Source organism: Eleutherodactylus coqui, chromosome 4, assembly GCF_035609145.1.
Source record: "Eleutherodactylus coqui strain aEleCoq1 chromosome 4, aEleCoq1.hap1, whole genome shotgun sequence".
Taxonomy (NCBI): Eukaryota; Metazoa; Chordata; class Amphibia; order Anura; family Eleutherodactylidae; genus Eleutherodactylus; species Eleutherodactylus coqui.
The window spans coordinates 94467185-94488838 of NC_089840.1; the positions used below are offsets into that span (position 1 = coordinate 94467185).

Sequence of the window (21654 nt, forward strand, 5' to 3'; positions counted from 1 at the left end):
AATTTCAAGCACATCTGATCTATAAGTTTCTCAGCAACCTCCTCATTCGCTATGCGCTTTACCCTCAGCAACTGGCTCCATGGTAAAGATGTCACCATTGGCCTAGGGTGAAAACTGTCGAACTGCAAGAGGTTATTGCGGTCCATAGGCTTTGTATAGATGTCCGTGACCAAGGCACAAGAAACCTTGGCCACCAAGACATCTAAAAATTGAATCTCCCTTTAAGAGTACGAGAGTGTAAACTGTAATTCAGGATGTACCAAATTAAGTGCTTTCTTCAACTCTGGAGCTCCTCAATTGTTCCCTCCCAAATTACAAAAATGTCGTCTATGAATCTCCACCACGATTTCACAGACGACCAATGTGATGAAGTGTAGACAAAGTCTTCCTCGAAGACACTCATGTAAACGTTGGCATATGTGGAGGGGTGATACCTGGACATTTGATTGGTCACAAAGGCATTGATTTTATTATTTAAGGGGGGTAGGTTCATTGGGGATGTATGCTTGATAAAGGCCAGTATATGGTCGAAACATCGCTGCCTACTATGTTTTAAGAGCTGGAATAAAACAGTATTTTTATGCACCGAAGCTGATCTGCTGCCATTCATGCTTATATTGGAATTGCATGTTGTACATGTGGATTTCTCCTTATTTAGAGGGGTGAAATCCATAGTGAAAATCTATATAATAAATTGGCACACTGCAGCTCAATTTCCAGCAGTGTATGGATGAGATTTTTAACATGACTTATAATTACCCCTTTATGAATTTAGAGGAACTGGCTTAACCCTTTCCCTCCACTATAATGGGGACATGCCCTCTCTAATGTGTTTCAATCGTAGTTTTTGCTGGTAATATTAGAAGCTTGATGGTATGGATTATAAGTTATAGAAATAGTTTCAGAGCATCCATATTTAAAGACGTTGGGTCATCGACTCAATAATATTTATTCTGGCAGAAGGCATTTTTTTGTATTAGCTCCTATTAAAAAGAATCCCTAGATATGCACTGGATGGCACACTCGGGCGTTACTACTGCCGCCTGCTCCATCTGTCTGTCTCTGTCTTATGGGCATGTGCAGTATACAGACGTTCCATGCTCTGAAATGATGGGAAGATGTTGCACCCAGACACTCCCTGCACATGCCCGGAGCTCGACAAAGTGCCAGAGAGATGGTTATGTGTGCTGTTATATGGGATGATCTGGCAGGCAACAGCTGCCCAACAATAATCGCCAATGAAGGCAAAGCAGGAACGGCTATTGTTCCGGCCAGATAGTCTCAATTCACATGTCTACCTGTTTACAAGGAACAATCCGGCATTCCATTTTCTGCATGCAGAAACTTAATGACAAACGAGAAGTGAACGACTTCCCGTCTGTTGTTCAGTCGAGGCATGCATTTACACCGGACGGACCACAGACTGGATAGGTTCCTTTGACTTCAATGGAAGCAGCCCGTGCCGGAACCACAGTGAAATTGAGCATCCTGTGATTTTTCATCTGCGAGCAGAAACCACAATTGGTTTCCGCTCTTGTGCCTGAAGGATAGTTTTTCCATAGCATGCTATGGAGGGTTATTACTGCATAATCCAGAGGGGGACACCCGCTCCGGATTCCGCAGCTAAAATCCGCCCGTAGACAATGGGCCTAAGACAGAGATATAAAGAGTGCACTGCATGAATGGCGCAGCATGTTACAGCAATAAAAGTAAGGTTACATTATGCATGCTTGGCACTGGATGGGAGACTGGGATGGACGGAGGAAGAGCTCGGCAGTAGTAGCACCATGAGGCACCACCATATGTAGATCAAAGTGTACATCCTTGTATTGGGGCATCAAAGTCCGAATACAAAAAAAAATATTTAATCCATTCTGTCAGAATAGAAACGTGAAAAGATACACATTTGATTTGAATGTAACCTACTGGAAAGTATGAAAAATATACCCATTATGTGATATATCAATAATCGAAAGCTAGGCATTGCTGATCAAACTTGGGCACAACTTACTATTGGCATTATTATATACATGGCATAATTGTACACACAAAAAGATTTGGTTTTACAATTGGGTCAATAATCATTCTTGACTTTACTACTGAAACATATCCAAGATGTAGAGACCTTCTATCATACAAAGAAATCTGTATAAAAAGTATAAATATTAATACAAATAAAACATAACAGGGTTCAAGTTGTTTTACTTAAAGGAACCTGTCAGCGGGGACACGTTGTCCAAACTGCAGGCATGATGTTATAGAGCAGGAGGAGCCGAGCCGAATGATACACAGTGTTATGGGGAAAGATGCAGTAGAACTTGTAGTTTATTCATTTACATCTCTGCACATTCTGAGCTGAATGGTGCAATAGGCGGAGCTACCAGTGATTGACAGCTACCCCTGTATGTACAGTCATACAGAGATCACTACCAATCACTGATAGAACCGCCCATTGGACTGTTCAGCTCAGAATGAGCAAGGGTTTAAAAATGAATAAAATACATCTTGTACACATGCTTTTTTTTTTTTTTTTAACTGATTTTAGGACAGAAAAATTGGTCTGAAAAATCGAATGGAAATAGTACGGTTGATTTGATAGGGTGTATGCACATGGGCTTTTTATACTCGGATAGAGAATTAAAAATATAATAATTGCAGCATGTCCTATTCTTGGGAAAGACTAGCACATCGGACAGGACGTCAGAGTGCTGTCCAATGCCAGTTGTGCCCGTCTGCATGTACCCTTATACGGAATCTTCCCCCATAGCACTATATATCATTCTGCTCGGCTCCTCCTGCTCTTAACATCATGCCTGCAGATTGGACAGCCTGTTCCCACTGACAGATTCTCTTTAACAAAACAATAAATAATATTTCAGACATTAAACCTAGTTCTGTTATCCTACATGGTCCCTAAAACGAAAGCCACTAGGAGTTAAAAACCTGTTTTTGTACTTTTTAGAAATATTGCAACTGAAATGTACTAAAAGGGGGTTTTCTGCTCTTTTCAATTTATGACCTATCCTCTGGAAAGTTAAATCCAGTTCAATGGGAGTTAAGCCGGCACTCTCACGTCCTATGTTGACCACTGACAACATCCGGCCCGCTGCACTGTACAGCGGGTCGGACGATCGGTTAATGGGCAGGGGTCCTGAGCGGCAGACTCCATCCATCAACTAGTGATGACCTATCCAGAAGACAGACAACCCCTTTAAAAAAAACTAAAATGAAGCTTCAAAAGAAAAAAAAAAAAACACACAAAAAAAAAAAACATAGAAGTTGATAATCCTCTCATTATTGATATGTACAATTCTCTCTGGAAACCAGTTATAGCAATTCCAGGCTTAAAGGGAACCTGTGACACTGAAAATGCAGTCCATTCAGCAGACATCATGGAATAGAGAAGGAGGAGCCGAGTAGATTGAGATTTAGTTTTATAGGAAAAGACTTAGTATAACTAGCATTTTATTCATTTCCATCTCTGCACTTTCTGGGCTTAGAAGTCCAGTGGGCGGAGCCATCAGTGACTGACAGCTATTTCTGTATACACAGTGAGGCACAGATAGCTGTCAATCACTGACTGAGGTCCAGTGGGCGGTCCCATCAGTGAATGACAGCTGTGTATGACTGTACATACAGAAATAGCTGTCAATCACTGATAGCTCCACCCACTGGACCACTACATTCAGAATAAGCAGGAGATATAAATTAAAAAACTACAAGTTATACTGAATGTTTCACCATATAACACTGTATATCAATTTGCTTGGCTCCTCCTGCTCTATAGCATCATGCCTGCAGTTTGGACAGCATGTTCCGCTAACAAGACTCCCTATTAAGACCTTCTCCATGTAAATACATTTTTAGAAAACTAATCAATATGGGAATCTCAGAAGGGAGTGGCATTGTGTGGCTGATGAATATCCAGCATTAAGCTGAATAATCGGGTTGACGTGGTTAATCGAAGCCTATTATGCGGGATGGCCAATCAGAGCTTGCCCATCAGCCAGTCTGTCTTAGATACACTATTTCTGGTGCTCAGCTAAAAGCCAAACTGGAACGGGCAGAGACCTGGCAGTACCCAACTCACTGGGGTAAAAGTACTAATGTTGTCTAATACAGTTTAATTGTAAATGAGTCAGTCAGAAGCGCCAAATTTATCAAATTGATGCTATTTGTTAGAAGCCAGACACTTTTCGTTATGACAGCTGAAGGCTGGCTTACCTTATGTCATTATTTTGTCAAAAAACTGGCAAATGCCATTAATACACATTTTAGAACTTAAAGCCATGCTCCCTTTTATAAACATTTTTGAAATGTCTAAAAAGGCACGAAAAGTGTCTAAAACATAGTAAATGCGGAAACAGCATTTGCATCAATATTTTGCAGATTTTGGCAAACTGGTTTAAGTTAATTTGCCCCATTATGTCTGCCATATTGCTCAGTTTTCTTTAAAATACACTGTCAAAAAAAAATCAAGCACCTAGAGGGTTGTTGTGAACGAAGAAACTGGACTACTACGAATCCAAGTCGAGCTTAGGCAACGACGATGGCCGTGTTCGTGTCTGGAGACCTCGGGGTGAGCAACTCAATTCTGCCTTTTCTGTTGAGCGGCACATTGCCCCACTGCTGGTATGATGGAATGGGGGACCATCACATATGATAGTCGGTCACCCCTAGTAGTGGTACGAGGGACAATGACAGCTCAGCGATATGTTCAGGACATCTTGCAGCCACATGTGTTCCTCTCATGGCTTTCAAGAGGCAGCAGGATAATGCTCAGCCGAACACACAAGAGCGTCACAATAACATCTCAACATTAACTCTTTCCAATCCACTGTTTGACGTCTAAAGACATTCTGATTGAAGGCTGTACAGTTTCTGATATCGGAAGACTTCCGGCAGGGTATTCTTACTGTATATTACTGGCCGCTCTGTTGTCGGGGGCCTCTCCAGTATGTCCAATACCGCAGTACTGGCTCTAGCCAGCAGGTGGTGCAATGTATAATGGCAAAAAAAGAAAGCCCCCTATGAAACCCTGAATCCAAAATTGGATTGCAAAGGGTTAAAGAAACTAAAATAAGTGAAAAAAATCCTGTGCACAGAGGTCTATCCCAAAGTACTAAAACACTAGATTTATCGCCAACAAAACATGTATGGGACCATCTGGGACATTAACTTCGAAAAACTATGAATTTGCACGATCTAAAGGCTCAGTTACAGCAAATGTGGACCGATATGCTGCAGGATACCATACAGAACCTGCATGCCTCCATGCCCGCCCGTGTCACATCTTGTATCCAAGCTAGAGGCGGTACAACAGGGTACTAGAGCGTCCATTCCCACCTGTATCACATCTTGTATCCAAGCTAGAGGTGGTACAACAGGATACTAGAGCCTCCATGCCTGCCCGTATCACATTTTGTATCCAAGCTAGAGGTGGTACAACGGCTACTAGAGCCTCCCTACCAGCCCCTATCACATCTTACATCCAAGCTAGAGGCGGTACATCAGGATACTAGAACCTACATGCCTGCCCATATCACATTTTGTATCCAAGCTACAGGCGGTACAACAGGGTACTAGAGCCTCCATGCCCCAGGTATTACATCTTGTATCCAAGCTAGAGGCGGTACAACAGGGTACTGGAGTGGTCAGTTTCCCACAAATGAATTATCCTTTCTTCGGCTATTGTAAACAATCACTTACTTCTATCAGCATAACAGAATCGCACATATAAAAGTTTCATTTCATTCAGACAACTCCTAGGTGCTTGATTTTTTTTGACAATGTGTACATTTAAGTGAAAAAGTTTTTCATCTGCAATGAATGGCCACTTTATTACAGACACTATTCGATTACATTTTGATCTTTCCTACATGGAAATTAGACACGTGACCCCACAGTGCAGCATAAAATCAAGTAAGCAAGTTTTTCATAGGGCTGAATTTGCTGTCCGTAGTGCACGTTCCGCAGCAGATCAGCTGCACAAAACCTGCACCATTTGGTGCGGAAGTCACCACCTCATAGAAACCACTGCACCACTAATCTGCTGCAGCTTATCACCATACTCACAATTTAAAGTCCACAAAACGTCAATTTCCATACGGGTTTCAAGCAGATTTTCCCTGCAGCGTGTGAAAGATTTTGAAAATTGCAATGCTGCTACCATAAACGCTGATTTTCTGTGTTAAAAGTCTGCATGGAAAATCTGCAGCAAATCCGCCCCATGTGGAAATACCCTTAGAATGGGAAGAATCTAATGATCTGAGTGACTATAAAAGAGTGTTCATCAGAACTAGACTCATCACGGTCTGCATTTCAAAAACTGCCAGAACTGTGGGGTTCTCTTGGGTGAAGGAAAAACATCTATAGAAATGGGATTCTGTGGACGTCAACAGCAGCGATCAGAGGTGGATGTCAAGAATCCTTCTGACGACAAGGGATGAAGTCAAGCAAATTGTTGGCGAATACAAGGTAGGTGCTCCATGTAAGGTCTCCAAAAGCACAACTTGTTTGTTAGCACGGATTGGCCTTATTAGCAGACAACAGTTCAAGTGTCATTGTTGTCTAAGAGAAATCGAAAGGCAATACTCCAGTGGGCAAATAAAGAGCGCAAAAATTGAATTGCTGAGCAAAGAAAAACCATTGCCTGGTCAGATGAGTCCAGATCTGTTCCGCCATGCTGATGGGAGGTGCAGAAATTGGCGTAACAACTTATCCCAGGCCAATATTCCTGCAGAATGATTTCAACACCGAGTGGAATCTATGAATTGCTGTGGTTCAAAAAGCCAAAAGGAGGTCCAAAGCATTACTATACGAGTGTCTACAATAGGGTGGCCATTCAGTTTATATGCTGGAGACATAGAATGCTCAACTACTCCAGGATCTCCTTTCCTTGCTGTAGGATCTGCGGTAAGGCTTCTTCTCCTTTTGACTGTACCTAATCTTTTCTCTACCTTTGTATTTGCTACGTTCCGAGCTGACACTTCTCCGGGGGCTGTGATCTCTAGAGGAATGTTTTTTGTGTGTCTTCTTCAGTTTTCGGTGATTATCCTCCTCTCTACTCAAGTCCCGTTTGTGTTTTGTCTTATGCTTGTGCTCGGTGTCCTGAGATTGACTGTACTTTCTAGCTTTCGACTGTCTAGGAGAATCATCTACCTCAGCTTTCCTCTGACGTGTTCCACTTTCCATTACCTGTAAATCTGCTTCTTTAGCAGTTGAATTTTCATAATGCATCGTATTGCCTAGATTGCTGGTAAGTGAGTACAAAGGTTGCCCTGAATTATTATTATTAATCTGCTTGTATTCCTGAAATTGGGAGTCCTCTGCATAGACCCCATTGACTGCATGAAGAGTTGAATTTGCATAGTGGATGTAAGGCGGGAGAGTCTCATAGTCTGGTGGGGTTTGTGTTGAGGTAGATGTGACATAGTTCACAGGTAAGTCACGAGGGATGTTTTCGCTGGGCTTAAGAGGGTAAATCTGCTGAGGTTTGGGGTCCGCTTTGATTTGAGAGGCAGAGCACAAGTTCCTGTTGAGAAAACTGTTCAACAACTTTTCTCTCAACTCCCTTTCCTTGCGATGTAAACTCAGTGTTCTTTGCTTCTCCTCCTCAACCCGCTTAAGTTCTGCCTCCTGTTGCCTTCGCCGTTCTTCAAGCTGCAAGAGGCGAATTCTCTCAGCCTCCTTCTCCTCTTGCTCATGAATCTTTGCTGCCTACAAAACAAGGCCAGAACAAAATGTATTCAATTAATCTGAATGGCTTTTGCTAGCACACAATGTAACTGAAGGAAAGATATTATGACCTCTACTTTCTCTTCCAAGGTTCTCTCAGCCCACGGTACAAGTTACATAGCTTTACACAAAAGAGACTTTACTAACCTTCATGCATCCAACGTTTCACGACGGAATCGGAGCTCAATGTACGTAAAAAAAAAATGATCAACAAAGAGATCTTTTGTGTCTCTGCAAACCAGGGCTGTGGAGTCAGCAACCCAGACTCCTTCATATATGGCTCACGTAGATTAAGAAGTTTACTCTTGTAAGATGGTATCATCAGGCTTAATAATTTTATTTTGAAGCCAGAGCTGGAGTCTGTATAAGACTGCCAACGCAAAAAAAAAAATTCCAGAAAGCGGTCGTATACTTACTGTTATAAGAGGGCAGGTATATACACCACATCCCAATATGCAGACAGCCAGACTGCTATATGGAGGAGCAATCACAAATGTCTGAGGTACTGATAAAGCAGTCACTCACACACCTTCCTTATATATTGAGGGGGGGGCAGCTGCTTAGTACTAGTCTTGCATTAAAAAAAAAAAAATGTATATATAGGGTACAGTACGTGTAGTGCACCATGCAAGCTTACAACCTATTGATGCTAGATTTCAATCCAGCGGGCTGCCCTGCACCTCACAGGTGAACTAGGTATTATGGTATTTTGTCACCACCAGAAGCTAGGAGTTTGACAGGGCTTGCATGGAGGAATGCCCCCGACACACCCCTAGCTCCCGATTGGCTGACTTGTGTAAGGTCTTAGCAGCAGCGTGTGTATAAATTTTGCCTGGGTGGTTTGGGTTAGGTGTTGGTTTTCATGTTAGGCTTAGATTAATAGCTGAAAATACTTCCATGTCACCCCTGTAACATGGAAGTATTTACAGCCAATAATGTAAGCCTAACATGGACACGAACCCCTAATCGTCCAGCCCGGGCAACAATCTATACACACGCTGCTGCTAGGAGTTTCCCCGGAGCTGCCGCCCCCCTAGCATCTCCTCTGTAGTTGGCATCTCCGCGCTGCAGCAATCCCCCTGCACTGAGGCTCTGCCTCAGCTTATTAACTGCTCCGGCTGTGCTTACCCCACTCCCACTGTCTCGCGTGCCGCTGCAGCCGCTCTGAGGCTTGCCGCTGCTGTTGGGGAATTAGGGACGGCTGTGCCTCTCCTGCCACCGATGCCTCAGCATGTCCTGCCTGTTGCAGGTTGACCGCTGTCCTCCCCTGCCGGCTTAGCCTCTGCATCTTCTGGATCTCCTTGCGCGTCCAGCGCTTTAACTGCGGCCGGTGACTGTGGCTCTCCTGCCGCCGCTCAGAGGTTTGCCGCTCTCCTCCCTGCCCCCACTCCCAGGTTTGCCGCTGTCGTCTTCTGCACGCTGCCTCTACAACCTTAATGTACTTCCAGGACCTGCAGGCCAGCCAGCTGAGCAGCCAATCAGCTACAGGGGGCGTAACCAGCGTGTCAGTCTGGTCACCACCAGTACTTCCTGGTGGTGACAAGATACAATAATACCGGTGAACCACACTGGCAACCCTGGGCTCCTCCAGTGTTCAAAGCCGCACTACATGTTACTGCTAAATACTGATAATTACGAGGTATTGGTTAATATTTTGGCTAAAATACACAAGCTCACAACACACGTCAAGGGTCCTCATTTACTTAACTGTCTGCATCTTTGGTATGTGGTCTCTTGTGTCAGTATATCAGAAAGTATATGGGCGCTGTGTAGTTAGGACGTAAATAGTCATCCACAGCACATGGCGTGTATGAGGCAGGCTTAGGAGCCTAACCTGCTCCATATACAGCGGATATATCAGCTGTCTTTTACAGCAAACACCCACCGACAACAGCAGTGATTGATGAGAACACAGATCTTGGCTGTTAATCCTTAAAATGCTGATGTCGCTTCTCACAGCGGCACTTAAACGGCCCAATTGGAATTTAAATGTCTTGGACAGGCCCCCACGATCTTGTCTGTCTTGGTATTACTGCAGCCTGGGGAAGTCTGAAGGTCCCCAGGGCTTCCATTATCTTTTGCCTATTAAAGACGTGCCTAAAATACATTTTTGATAGGCAGCTTGTTAAAATACAGCATAATGCAATACGACAGTATCGCATTATACTGTAGAAGCGATCAAACAATCACAAGCTCACGTCCCCTTTGGGGACTATTAAATAATAAAGTAAGAAATAAAGATTTTTTTAATTACGAAAAGTGCATTTGTGTTTTTTTTCTCACTTTGCGCCACTTACAGATTTCTAAAAGTCCTCTAATATATTATATGCTACATCAAATGTTACCACTGAAAAATAGAACTCATCCCATAAAAAAACAAGACATTTTGATGTTACCAGAAAAACAAAATACTGTATTTTTCACTTTATGAGACACACTCCCACCCCAACAAAAAAAACCTGAACAGTGCGTTCTATAAAGCGAACGTGACGAACTTTGTCCTCCATCCCCTGCTATAGAGCCAACTGCTGTGCGATAAGGATCACACCTCCACTCCATAGCAGCCGCCCCTACAAACTCATGAGAACTAATTACTGAGTGCGGGAGGGAACTGCAGCTGCTCCCTGCCTCCACCAATCAGTTGTAGGTATTGGCGGCTTTCCTCCACTCCTTATCACACAGCTGCCGACTCCATGGCGACTTGAAATAAGCCCTGGCTGCATTAAAAAGAAAAAAAAAGAAGAATACATTACCTAACAGGCACTGTCAGCTCCCCACACACTCTTACTGAAGCTTCGGCAGAGTTGCTTAAAGTTCTCAGGCAGAGCTTCCTGGTCAGGACTTTGAAAATCCCCACCTCCAGGAAGCTCTACCTCTGATTGAGCCACGGCGCTGGAGAACTAGTCAAAGGTAGAGCTTCCTGGAGGCAGGGATTTTCAAACTCCTGACCAGGAAGCTCTGCCGCAGAACTTCAAACAAGTGCCAGGGAGCTTCAGGAGAAGTGTGGCAGAGCTAACAGCGCCTCTTAGGTGATGTAATTTTTTTTTTTGGTGCAGCTAGAGCTTATTTTTTGGCTTATACTGTAGGATTTCCTAATGTAAAAGTTGCATTGTATGAAAACCTTGTTTTCGTACGATGCAACACATAGGAAGCCTCCATAGGGAAACATGGGCTACAAAAACTAAATAAATTAAAAAAATAAATAAATCACAAATCGCGGCTGTATAGAGCATGCTGCGATTTTTTTTTATTCTAGCAATGTCGCAGGCTACAAAACATCGCTCATGCGAAAGAACCCATTTAAAACCATAGGCTTCTCATATGTGCGTTTTGTAGCACTGTTGCATTACTAGCCCATGTGAAAGCAGCCTAACGAAGAGGGAAGAGTTGACAAAATGCATTTATCCAAAAACGATAACTGAAAAGGCTCTATATTTTAAGTGCACTTCCACTAAAGGTAAGTCTTATGTTATTAACAGAAAGATGACAAGTTGGGAAATACCGTGCCAAAGACAAAAAGATGAATTTCTGGTACCCTACAGATTAGTATAAAAAGATATTTTCTATTCTACAAAACCTCAAAAGGGGAACCCCAAAAAATGATTCCACCCATGGGGAACCCCTAAATCACTGAGAGCTGCGCCTACACTGACCAGTGCTGGCCACTACAAGGGCTTGGAGCAATCTGCTTCCACACCATATTATGTTTTGCCAGTGACAGTGGGCACTGGAAAGGCTGATCTGTCAGGATCCCGAGCAGCGAACCCCAGCTGATCAGCTTTTGATGACTTTTCCTGACCATAGGTCATCAATTAAAAAAATGCCTGGAAAACCTTTTTATGACCCACTGCTAAATGACAGGGCTCTGAAGCACGGCTCCCATGTCCTCCTTCCAGCAACTGCAGAGGCAACGGAGAACGGGGTGGGCTGTTCTTTACAGCGGGTGCTTTGAAGAGTGAAGATTGCTTGACTGCAAGAAAACACTAGAGAAGTCATTACATAAGACAATCTCACCTTCACTCTGCTTAGAAGCTCCACAATTAACCTGATGGACTGTAAGTTCCTCTGAGCCAGTAGAAGCTTTCTCTCCTCAAATCGGATTTTCTCCTGCAATCTCTTTTGTTGCTCTGCCTGCATTTTTTGTAATTTCTTCTTGTTCTTGCGAGCTTCCCGCTCTCTCTGCTTCTCCTCCTTCCTTTTCATTTTATCCTTCCGCTTCTTCTCTTTCTCCAACTCTTCCATTTCTTTGTGTTTGCTTTAAGACAAATAATTTGCGTTAGGAAAACAATTTTTCAATCTGCATAGTAAAACATTGGCGCTTGGAGATGGTCTTACCGTTCCTCCTCCTTTTGCCTCTCTTCCGCTTCCTTCTCTTTCCTCTTCTGTTCCTCTCGCTTCTGTTCTAGTTCTTGCAATTTCTGGCGCTCATGTTGTCGCTTTTTGATAGATGCCTCGCTCAGGTGTTTGGTTGTATCAAACGAGACCTTTAAAATGTAATAAAACCCGTAAATTATATTATCACAATGGAAATCAATTTACTTCTGTGAAGAGTCAGTCATACAAAGAACAGAGCAACTATCACCACCATAGGAATAAACACCTCTCTACAAAACCCAATTTGCACAATTCAGCATGGACTCATTGTGGATTTTTTCCGCACCATGTAGACGAGGATTGTTCATCCTTCACGTAGCTTGTACCGTAAACACTGCAGATTTTCCATAATGAAGATCCACAGTATTTACTCCCCCTGGAAACATACCCTTAGAGGCTGAATAACATGAAGCAAAGTTCTCCACCCCGAGTCATTAGACATGGTACAGGGGTTGTAATATGTCATGACCTTTCTTCCTGCTGCCCCTTCTCCCTCCGCACTTACAGATTCAATGGCCTTATTTATTAAAACCAGCGTTTGCCACACCTGTCTTGAGAGAAAACTTTGAGGTACTCCCCTCTTAATAACTTTGCGCATTTTACATTAGTCTTGCACCAGAATAAGTTATATTACAGATGAGTTAGCGTAAATTTGTGCCATAAATGATGAAAAATCTAAATACGTTGGGCCGTAGGAGACCATGTCCCTTCCGCTAAGCCATATTCACTTTTTCAAAAGTAGTGAGCTTGCTGTAAAAACCTAAAAAGTCACAAATTTTTTGTAAAAAAAAAAAAAAAGTGTTCACCGATATTTGTGACCTTTTAACACCAGAAAACTGGTGCATACATATTGATAAATCAAGGCTAAGGCCCCAAAAATAAGGCAATGATTGGACTGTGAGACTATGTGGGGACACACCAAATTGACAAGTTGAATGGCTGATCACGTTGTAAGTTTATTCACACATTTCTAAGAGGAATGACAGAGGAACATTACAATGTAGAGTTCTACATAAAGGTTCTTCACATTGTGATTGCACACCAAATACAAGCATTTATGAAAACAGACACGAGGAGAGCCAACAGGTCCCTTTATAATTCAGCCACCGTGCGGCTGCGAGTTGTCTTCTACACCACTGAAGGGTAAGGGCACATGGATGATTTTTTTGGTCCAAAAATAGGGCGGAAAAAGCCCCTATTCATTTGAATGCGTGTATGCACATGGGCTTTATTTATTTTACTCGGATGAATAGTCGAGAGTGAAAGAAAAAACAAAACAATACTGTAGCATGTCGTATTCTTGTCGGATTTTCGGATGAGAACAGCACACCGGACATTAAACGAATGGGATATCCGTGCGCTGTCTGAACCTTTTTTCAGACCATGTGTCCTAGGGGGCATTTACATCACTTTTATAGTTTACATCCAGTTTGCCAAGTTATTCTTTCCAGCATAAGATGCTGGAGAAGAAAGGAGCCCTGCTGAAACGGAGACCCACATTATGCCACCAAAAGTTATTGGACACCTGAGCAAGAATCAAAAGTAGCACTTATTTACATATGCTAACACTTAGCCTAATGGTATCAGATACTCTCTGTTGCATACTTTCTACTAACGTTTGATACACTTCAGCTGGTATTTCCATGAATCCTGAAAACGTCTGGCAAGTTCTCTTAAAGATAGACGCTGTTCATATTTCCTGACCAGACGTTCCAGTTCGCCCCAAAAGATGTTGAGTAGGGTTCAGGTCGGTCCAGTCGTGGGAAATCCATATCTTCACATCAATATAAGAGAATGATGGATTTGTGACAAGGTGTATTATCTTGTTGGCAGTATTGCTGACCACCCCCAGAGTATTGCCATATTGTTGGCAGCACATTATTGTGTAGAGTGTCAAAGTACACCTCCACATTCTTGTTACTAAACCACCAGGCAGAGACCATGTCACGTAAAACATCCACAAACCATAATGGATTCTAGGCATCCTCCACATCCAGGTACATCCATCTGATTTGAAGGTGGAGTATTGTGATTCATCACTCCGTAGAACGTTCTTCCATTATTCAACTGTTCCAAGACGACACCCCTTTATAACATTGAGACAGGCTGTGACATTGAACATCGTGATGACTGGCTTGTGTGCAGCGGCATAACTCATATCTGATAGCTTATGATGGGAACTGCACACTATTGCAGAGCCCTCCGAGGGTCTGTATCTTATGCTAATAAACCACAATCCATTTTACTGATAGGCTTTCCAAATACTTTTGGTAGGATATTGTGTTGGTCTCTGCAATAATTGTGAATAGTTTTGTCTTCTCTACTCTTCCTTGGTCAGACCTCATCTGGAATACTGTGCCCAGTTCTGGGCACCCCACTTTAAAAAAGACAGAGACAAACTGGAGCAAGTTCAGGGAAGAGTTACCAAGATGGTGAGCGGTCTGCAAATCATGTCCTACGGAGAACAGTTAAAGGATCTGCGAATGTCTAGCTTGCAAAAAAGAAGGCTGAGGGAGACTTAATAGCTGTCTACAAATATCTGAAGGGCTGTCACACTGCAGAGGGATCAGCCCTATTCTCATTTGCACAAGGAAAGACTAGAAGCAATGGGATGAAACTGAAAGGGAGGAGACACAAGTTAGATATTAGAGAGGGTGATCAATGAGTGGAACAGGTTGCCATGGGAGGTGGCGAGTTCTCCTTCAACGCAAGTGTTCAAACAAAGGCTGGACAAATCTGTCTGGGATGATTTAGTGAATCCTGCACTGAGCAGGGGGTTGGACCCGATGACCCTGGAGGTCCCTTCCAACTCTACCATTCTATGAATTCAGACAGAACTGACCTAAGCACAGATTTAAACGATAGGTAAACTAAATGCCCCCTTACACATGGAAGGATTTATGAAAATAAACACTACTTCTTAAGTGCAATACTTAAGTACACCCTTGAAGAATAGTCTGATAATTTACAGATGAGAAGAAAGCGTAGATAATTGCACCACCAGGGATCTTTGTTTATGGAACCTGTGCAAATCTCTAGGGAAATGTAATAGGAGCGATGAACACAATACTGTTACCACTACAGCTGGAATACACAGGATACCTACCTTTATATTGCAAGCCACAGCTTTTCCATCTTCCCCTTTATGCATAAGCTTCATACCACGCAAAGCATTCATTGCCTTCACAAAGCCGACATACTCCTTGTATTGTACATAAGCCTCAAAGTTCAGGTGACCACCGAAGCTGAAAGTATGGAAGTTTCTGCCAGTCATTTCTTCTCTATATGGGTCAAGCATGGGAATATCCACATTCCTAATCTCGCCAAACATACTGAAAACCTTTACAAGAACTTCTTCACTTGGTTTCTCAGTGCCAGAATCTTTAGAAGAAAACCACTTGCAAGGAAGGCCTTCTAGATGAATTGTATCCGGCCTTTCTCCAGGTAGATTTTCATTCATGTCTTCTGCATCTCGAAAGAACGAGTCCCAGTCATGTCTTGTGGGGAAGTCTATTTTATATTCAGCAGCTCGGACTTTCAGAATATCTGAGAAGCCACTTAGCTTTATGCTTTTACTATCTAAAGCTGCTATGAAAGCTTTAACTAAGCTCTTGTTCTCAACTTCTCCCTCGAATCGTATGAAGTCCATGGTGCTCTTGGAGATGCGCAGTGTGGAGAACTGATGGTTATTCACCATGCCCTTCAGACGTTCCATAACTTCCCAGTTTGAGATGGATTTTCCAGGTTGCTTCAACTGAGGGAGCGCCACGCTGATGATCATTTTTGAGATTGGCTTTAGATAAAGGCCATGCAGATGGCATAGTTCCACGGCTTCAGATGTATCATGCACTATGGTGGCGGCAGCCATAGTATAGACAGTCCTGTTTAAAACAAGAAGCATACTATGAATATTGGATAGTAATTAGCTTAACCTTGTTATCCTAGAACAAAACATTCAGTCAGTGTCATAGGAAAAAAGGGCATTTAAAGGGAACCTGTCACCTTGGAACAGCACCATAAACTAAGTTATAGCGCTGTTCCAGGAGGAAACGGGGAGTCAGAGGATGTCGTTTTATACTCATTCGCTCCCACCCTACCAGTGAAGATAGCGCTGAACACCAAGTTACCACTCTTCTCTGAGTGACGTGCGCTTGCTCTCCCATACAAGTCTATGGGAGAGTGCATGCACGTCACTCAGAAAAGAGTCATATCTTCAAGCCCAGCGCGAACTTCAATATACATTCGCTAGCCAAGCCAGAAACCTACTGCACACCGATGAGGGGCAAACACGTTGAAACAGCTGTCTGTGTATGGATTCTGGCTTGGTTTTTAATTCCCAATCATTGTTACAAGGCTTGTATGAAGAGTCTAACACTGACTTGCAGGAATGCTGCCTTCCAATAGGTGGCGCTGTAGTGGTATTGTTCCATTCCCCTTATACACCGATATACCAAATGTCATGGGTTAGCAGTATGTAAATTTATTATGAAATGGCGTTATCTCAGGTATCAGCTTGGAAACTCCCACACCTGTATAAGCTGTAAAGTATTATCGTGTGAGGATGAACATGGGCCCACATGCTCTTAGCAAGGTGATGTAAACTCATAGTTTACACGAGGGATAATAGTGGGTGCCAGAGGGATGGCACATTCCATCTTTGAAGTTGTGCGGGCATTTAACATTCCTGGATCCACAGTGTCACATGTGTACCAGGACAACTGAAGGCATTACAATCCACAGAGGACAGCATGACGACCACCCACGGGTGCTTAATAATCATGGTTGGTGGTGTCTGACTAGAATTGTCTGTGCGAACAGACCAACGACTCTGGCAGAAATCACATCCATTCAGTGGAGGAGACCCACCTCACATATCTTACTCATCAGTGCAGCGTTCTTTAGCTTCTATGGGATGTAGGAGCAGAAGACCCACCAGAGCGCCTCTGTTACACCACAACACCCTTTCTAGGCTTATGAGGTTTCTAACAGACCCTACTGGATGGGCAACATGTGGCCTCGTCCGATGAGTCACAGTACCAATTGTTTATTGCTGATGGTAGCATTTGTTTGCGGCACAGATCCCATGAAGCCATAGACCCCAGCTATCAACAAGGCTGGTGGTGGGTCCATAATAGCATGGGGTGTGTTCTCACAGCATGGTCCACCTAAACCCGTCACTAACTGGTGCCTGATACCTTTCACTATACGGTGACCATTTGTAGCTCGTTGTAGACTTCATGCACCCCCACAATGATGGGACATTCCACCAGGATAATGGAATGTGCTAGCATCCCAAGCTGTCCATAATTGGTTTGAGGAACACTCTGGAGAGTTCCTAGGAATGGTGTGGCTGCACTTCACCCAACAAGCATTGGATGTGATGGAGAGGTCCATTCGCACTGAGACTCTGCGGCTATTAATGGCACAGAGTGGTGGGTGGCTATCCAGATGGCACGGCTTAACATCCCACCAGATCTCTTCCACCCACTTGTGGTATCGATGCCACAACGAGTGGTTGCACTTCGTCAGGCTAGAAGGGGTCCTACATGATATTAGTTCCCGTTCCATGACTTTTGGCAGATAAGTGTACCATTGATTAAAAAAATAAATGAAAAACAGAAAAACACAGTATTTCAGTGATAACATTTTAGGCTTGAATCCCAGATCTGCAGACTCAGCTGACATCTAATATGAGACGGCAGCACAAACTGGAGGCAGTCTCAGACTCGCTCCTTCCCACATATCCAGTGGAGATAAGCGGTAGTCTAAAGCTACGTCATTATTTGCCACCATGGCTGTTACTAGACCTTCTTTTTATGAAAAGACAGTACTCTTTGTGAAGCGACGCCGGCCGTACTCAGAAGACGGTGGTCCAGGGCCGAACACAACCCGTAAGCTCGACAGAAAGTGCTTGATTCTCCAGTAGGGAAAGCAAAAATAGTCCGTCAGAAGACCCCTCTGGCAGCAGCTCATCTCCCACATGAAGAAAGGATGAGGCATGTTAAAATCCAACATTCCGGCACAAGAGAATCTGAAGACCCCCAAACATCTTAAATCCCGCCAAAGTTGACTGCCATATGTCCAATGTGTAAGGCCTCCTTAAAGGGGTTGTGCCAAGATCAGAAGTTATTTTTTACGCACCTGACAGGTGAGGGTCCGACTGCTGGGACCCTAACTATAAGACCGGGGTTCTCACATGACTAGAGCGGAGGTTGATCATGCTGCCATTTTAACTGGACTGCTGGAGATAAGCAAGTCCAAGCCATATCTGGCAGTGCCGATGAAACGAATGGAGGGCAACATACAGACTCAACCTCCTCTTCATCCATGCGGGGACCCCCTTCTCATGAGTGGTAGGGGGTCAGTGGTCAGACCTCCACGGATCAGATACTGTGAGTAGGTGACCCGTCTACCTTTGGCAAACCCCTTTACCTCTCCCAAAGGTGAGCCAATCTCCAGGGATCCATGTGGCTTCCCACCCCCGCGCCAACTGCGGAGCCTGGTGCACGGAGAGATGGCCGCAGTTAAGTGGTTGCCTCCAACAGAAAGTAGCGCAGGAGATAAGCGCAGCGTTTGGAGCGTAGTGCTATGACAACAGCCGGCAGAGTCCTATGGGTGCAGAACCGGATGTTGTCACTGTGCCAACGTAACCGCTCATTCTTCGGTTTTACATTGGCAGCATCATGGAAGACAGCTTCAAGGTGGCGGTCAGGTCATGATGGCGCATAAACCGTAAACCTCCAGCATGTTTCTGGTAACCAGCCGGCCACCTACACCGTATACGACTATGTGATACGTATAGGGGCTCGTTCCAACAAGCGGATTAAGCGCATGATGTTTGAATACGTAATAAGCCATTAATAGCGCCGGTTCGCTCACATGAACGTATTTTATCACACGAGGTTTGATCGCAAAAAATATGCAGCGCGTCCCATTTTTGGGCGTGTTACGCACCGCCATAGGCCATTGAAGAGAATGGGCTGATGCAAAAATTGCATATTTGTATAGCGAAAACACAAACCCTTCGCGTGTTTATTTGCGTGCGTTGATACGCACTGTATTTCTGCGCACACAAACCCGCAGACGCAGTCATGTGATTTTCGGTTGTGTAGCTACGAAGCGTATTTACACGGCCAAGATGTGCTTCCGCCGGTGGTGTGAACGAGCCCCAACCGCCAGACAGAAGTGATGATGGAGTCAGCTACTATCTACATACAGCCCAATGGCAGGAAGAGGGTACACGACCCATGTCATCCGAGGGCTCTACAGCTGCAGCCCGCGCTGTCTAATAGACGGACCATGAGACAGCATGAGACTACAGATAAACGGCAGCAGCATTATTACAACCCGCAGCCCCGCCGACAACTGAACCGCTACTCACACATCCAGCCAGGAAGATCACCGCTGTGCACTCTGGGATGTGGGCGGGACCAGCGCGCCCCGAACGGCTTCCGGTTCAGATGGTTTCTATGGAGATACGTGAGCAAGCAGGAAAGAGGTTACTGTTTACCGGAAGTACAGTAATCGCCATGTTGTGTGAGGGCAAACACCGCCCTGGTGACTTGTGTCACTACCTGTTGTATAGTTTTCAGACTCAGTTTTTTCTTCATAACAAGCAGTTCTTTATACTATAAAATGAATGTCAGTATAAAGGCTGCCAATTCAGGCTACTTTAATTAGGTCTCATTTTATTCCTTCCCCAAACGCATAGTAATTATCTCTATTTATATAGCGCCAACATATTCCGCAGCTTATCAATATAAGGCCGTCTACACACAGGCTTATTTGAGTGTGCGATATGCAGAGATACAACCCATCGATATCCATGGGTTTGTTCACATTTATGTATTTTGTGCGCACATTTCGGTCACGCAAAAAAAATAAATAAATAGAACTTTCTCTATCTTTCTGTGTATTTGCGCACCAAAAGTCCACATAGAAGTCGATTGGAGGTGCACAGATGCGTGTGCAATACGCAAGGAGGTGCTTGAAACACTGCACAGGATATAGAACACATCTAGAACTAATTAGCCATTTCAATCTGTGTGTTTGTCAGGTGAACATGCCCTGCGGGCAGGAAAACTACAGTAGAGTATAACAATACATGCACAAAAAGCCTCATTCAGTGCACAAATACGTTGCGCTAAGGCATGCACAATTACGCTTATGCTCATGTGAAGGCAGCCTGGGGCCACTGTGGGGGTCACTATTGCTACTGTGGCCACTGTGGGGGTTTACATTTACTACTGAGGCTACTGTGGGGATCACTATTACTACTGAGGCAACTGTGGGGGTCACTATTACTACTGAGGGTACTGTGAGGGTCACTATTACTACTGAGGGTACTGTGAGGGTCACTATTACTACTGGCACCATTGTGGGGGTCAACATTACTATTTAGGCCACTATGGGGGTCACTATTACTACTGAGGCCACTATGGGGGGTCACTATTACTACTGAGGATACTGTGGTGGTCACCATTTCTACTGAGGCTACTGTAAGGGACACTATTGTTACTTGGGATGATGTAGGGGAGCCTATTACTACTGGGGTTGGTATAGGGGACACTATTACTACTGAGGCCACTGCGGGGGGTCACTATTACTCATGTGGCTGATATAGGGGACACTATTACTACTGAGGCTGTTCTGCACATGGCAGTATACCTCAAGCTGATTTAGGAGATGTGTACACATGGCGGAAATGCTGGGGAATATCCTCAGCAGAAATTTCTGCATCCAAAAAACAGTTAAAATCTGTACCAGATTGGACTGGAAATCAGCTATGTACCCACACCTGATTTCATACTATGCGGCGCTCCCCCTCATCTCCTCCGAAGGCTTTCTGCTGTCAGCGCCCGTAGCTTTCGGTTCCTAGTGGCCTGATTAGGTGCAGTGTTGCTGGTCAGGTGATGCTGTTCAGGTAAGGCCACTACAAGCAGCTGGAAACCTTCGGAGGAGGTGAGTCAGAGCGCCGAATAGTATGAAATCAGCTGCAGGTATCTGGCTGATTTCCAGTCAAAATCTGCACCAATGGTACAGATTTGTACAGTTTTTTGGATGCAGAAATGCTGCGGAATTTGTTCCCTGTCTTTTTTGAACCAGCCCTGTACTTTTTTTTTATAGCGATGGAAGTATAATCATATGTGATAAGCCCCGCCCCTGATCACACCCCTATGTCCTGCTTTGACCCTGAGAAAATCTAATCAACTCACAGGTACATTTGTAGTTTTTACATACCAGGACTAAATATTACCTCCATACAATGATTAAATATTATCTCCATGCTGATATTTAGATTTCATTTGTACTTTTGCACTGCCCAGGATGCTCCTGGCATCATGTTAACAACATTACCAAATACAAAGGGATGTCAACGGTTCATATCCTTCTCCATCGTCTCCCATCCTGACTCCAATACATAAAGCTTTGCAGCATGTGGAGTTAATACTATTATTAATTAAAGGAGAAATGAATAACTGGGATTTTGAATAATCTAAGAATTTTAGCAGACAGCAGGTCTATCTTTGGGAAGCATTTTCC

At 43.9% G+C, this 21654-nt stretch overlaps 1 protein-coding gene across 1 annotated transcript; it reads right to left on the minus strand.

Moving 5' to 3' along the window:
- Positions 1-2074: 2074 nt before the first annotated feature.
- Positions 2075-19545, minus strand: AKAP17A (A-kinase anchoring protein 17A). Its single transcript, XM_066599870.1, has 5 exons — positions 19493-19545; positions 15218-15992; positions 12073-12221; positions 11752-11992; positions 2075-7719 (listed from the first exon to the last, which is right to left on the minus strand). Exons 2-5 carry the CDS (start codon positions 15977-15979, stop codon positions 6874-6876), a joined length of 1998 nt encoding a protein of 665 aa, XP_066455967.1. The 5' UTR covers positions 15980-15992; positions 19493-19545; the 3' UTR covers positions 2075-6873.
- Between the last annotated feature and the right edge of the window lie 2109 nt (positions 19546-21654).

Bases quoted from the DNA above. Each gene is read 5' to 3' on its own strand.
- AKAP17A (XM_066599870.1), bottom strand. From the start codon at position 15,979: ATGGCTGCCGCCACCATAGTGCATGATACATCTGAAGCCGTGGAACTA. The intron at 12,222-15,217 runs GTAGGTATCCTG...TACATTTTAAAG, and splicing joins CTGTGGCTTGCAATATAAAG to GTCTCGTTTGATACAACCAA. The intron at 7,720-11,751 runs GTGAGATTGTCT...CTTGTTTTGTAG, and splicing joins AGCTTCTAAGCAGAGTGAAG to GCAGCAAAGATTCATGAGCA.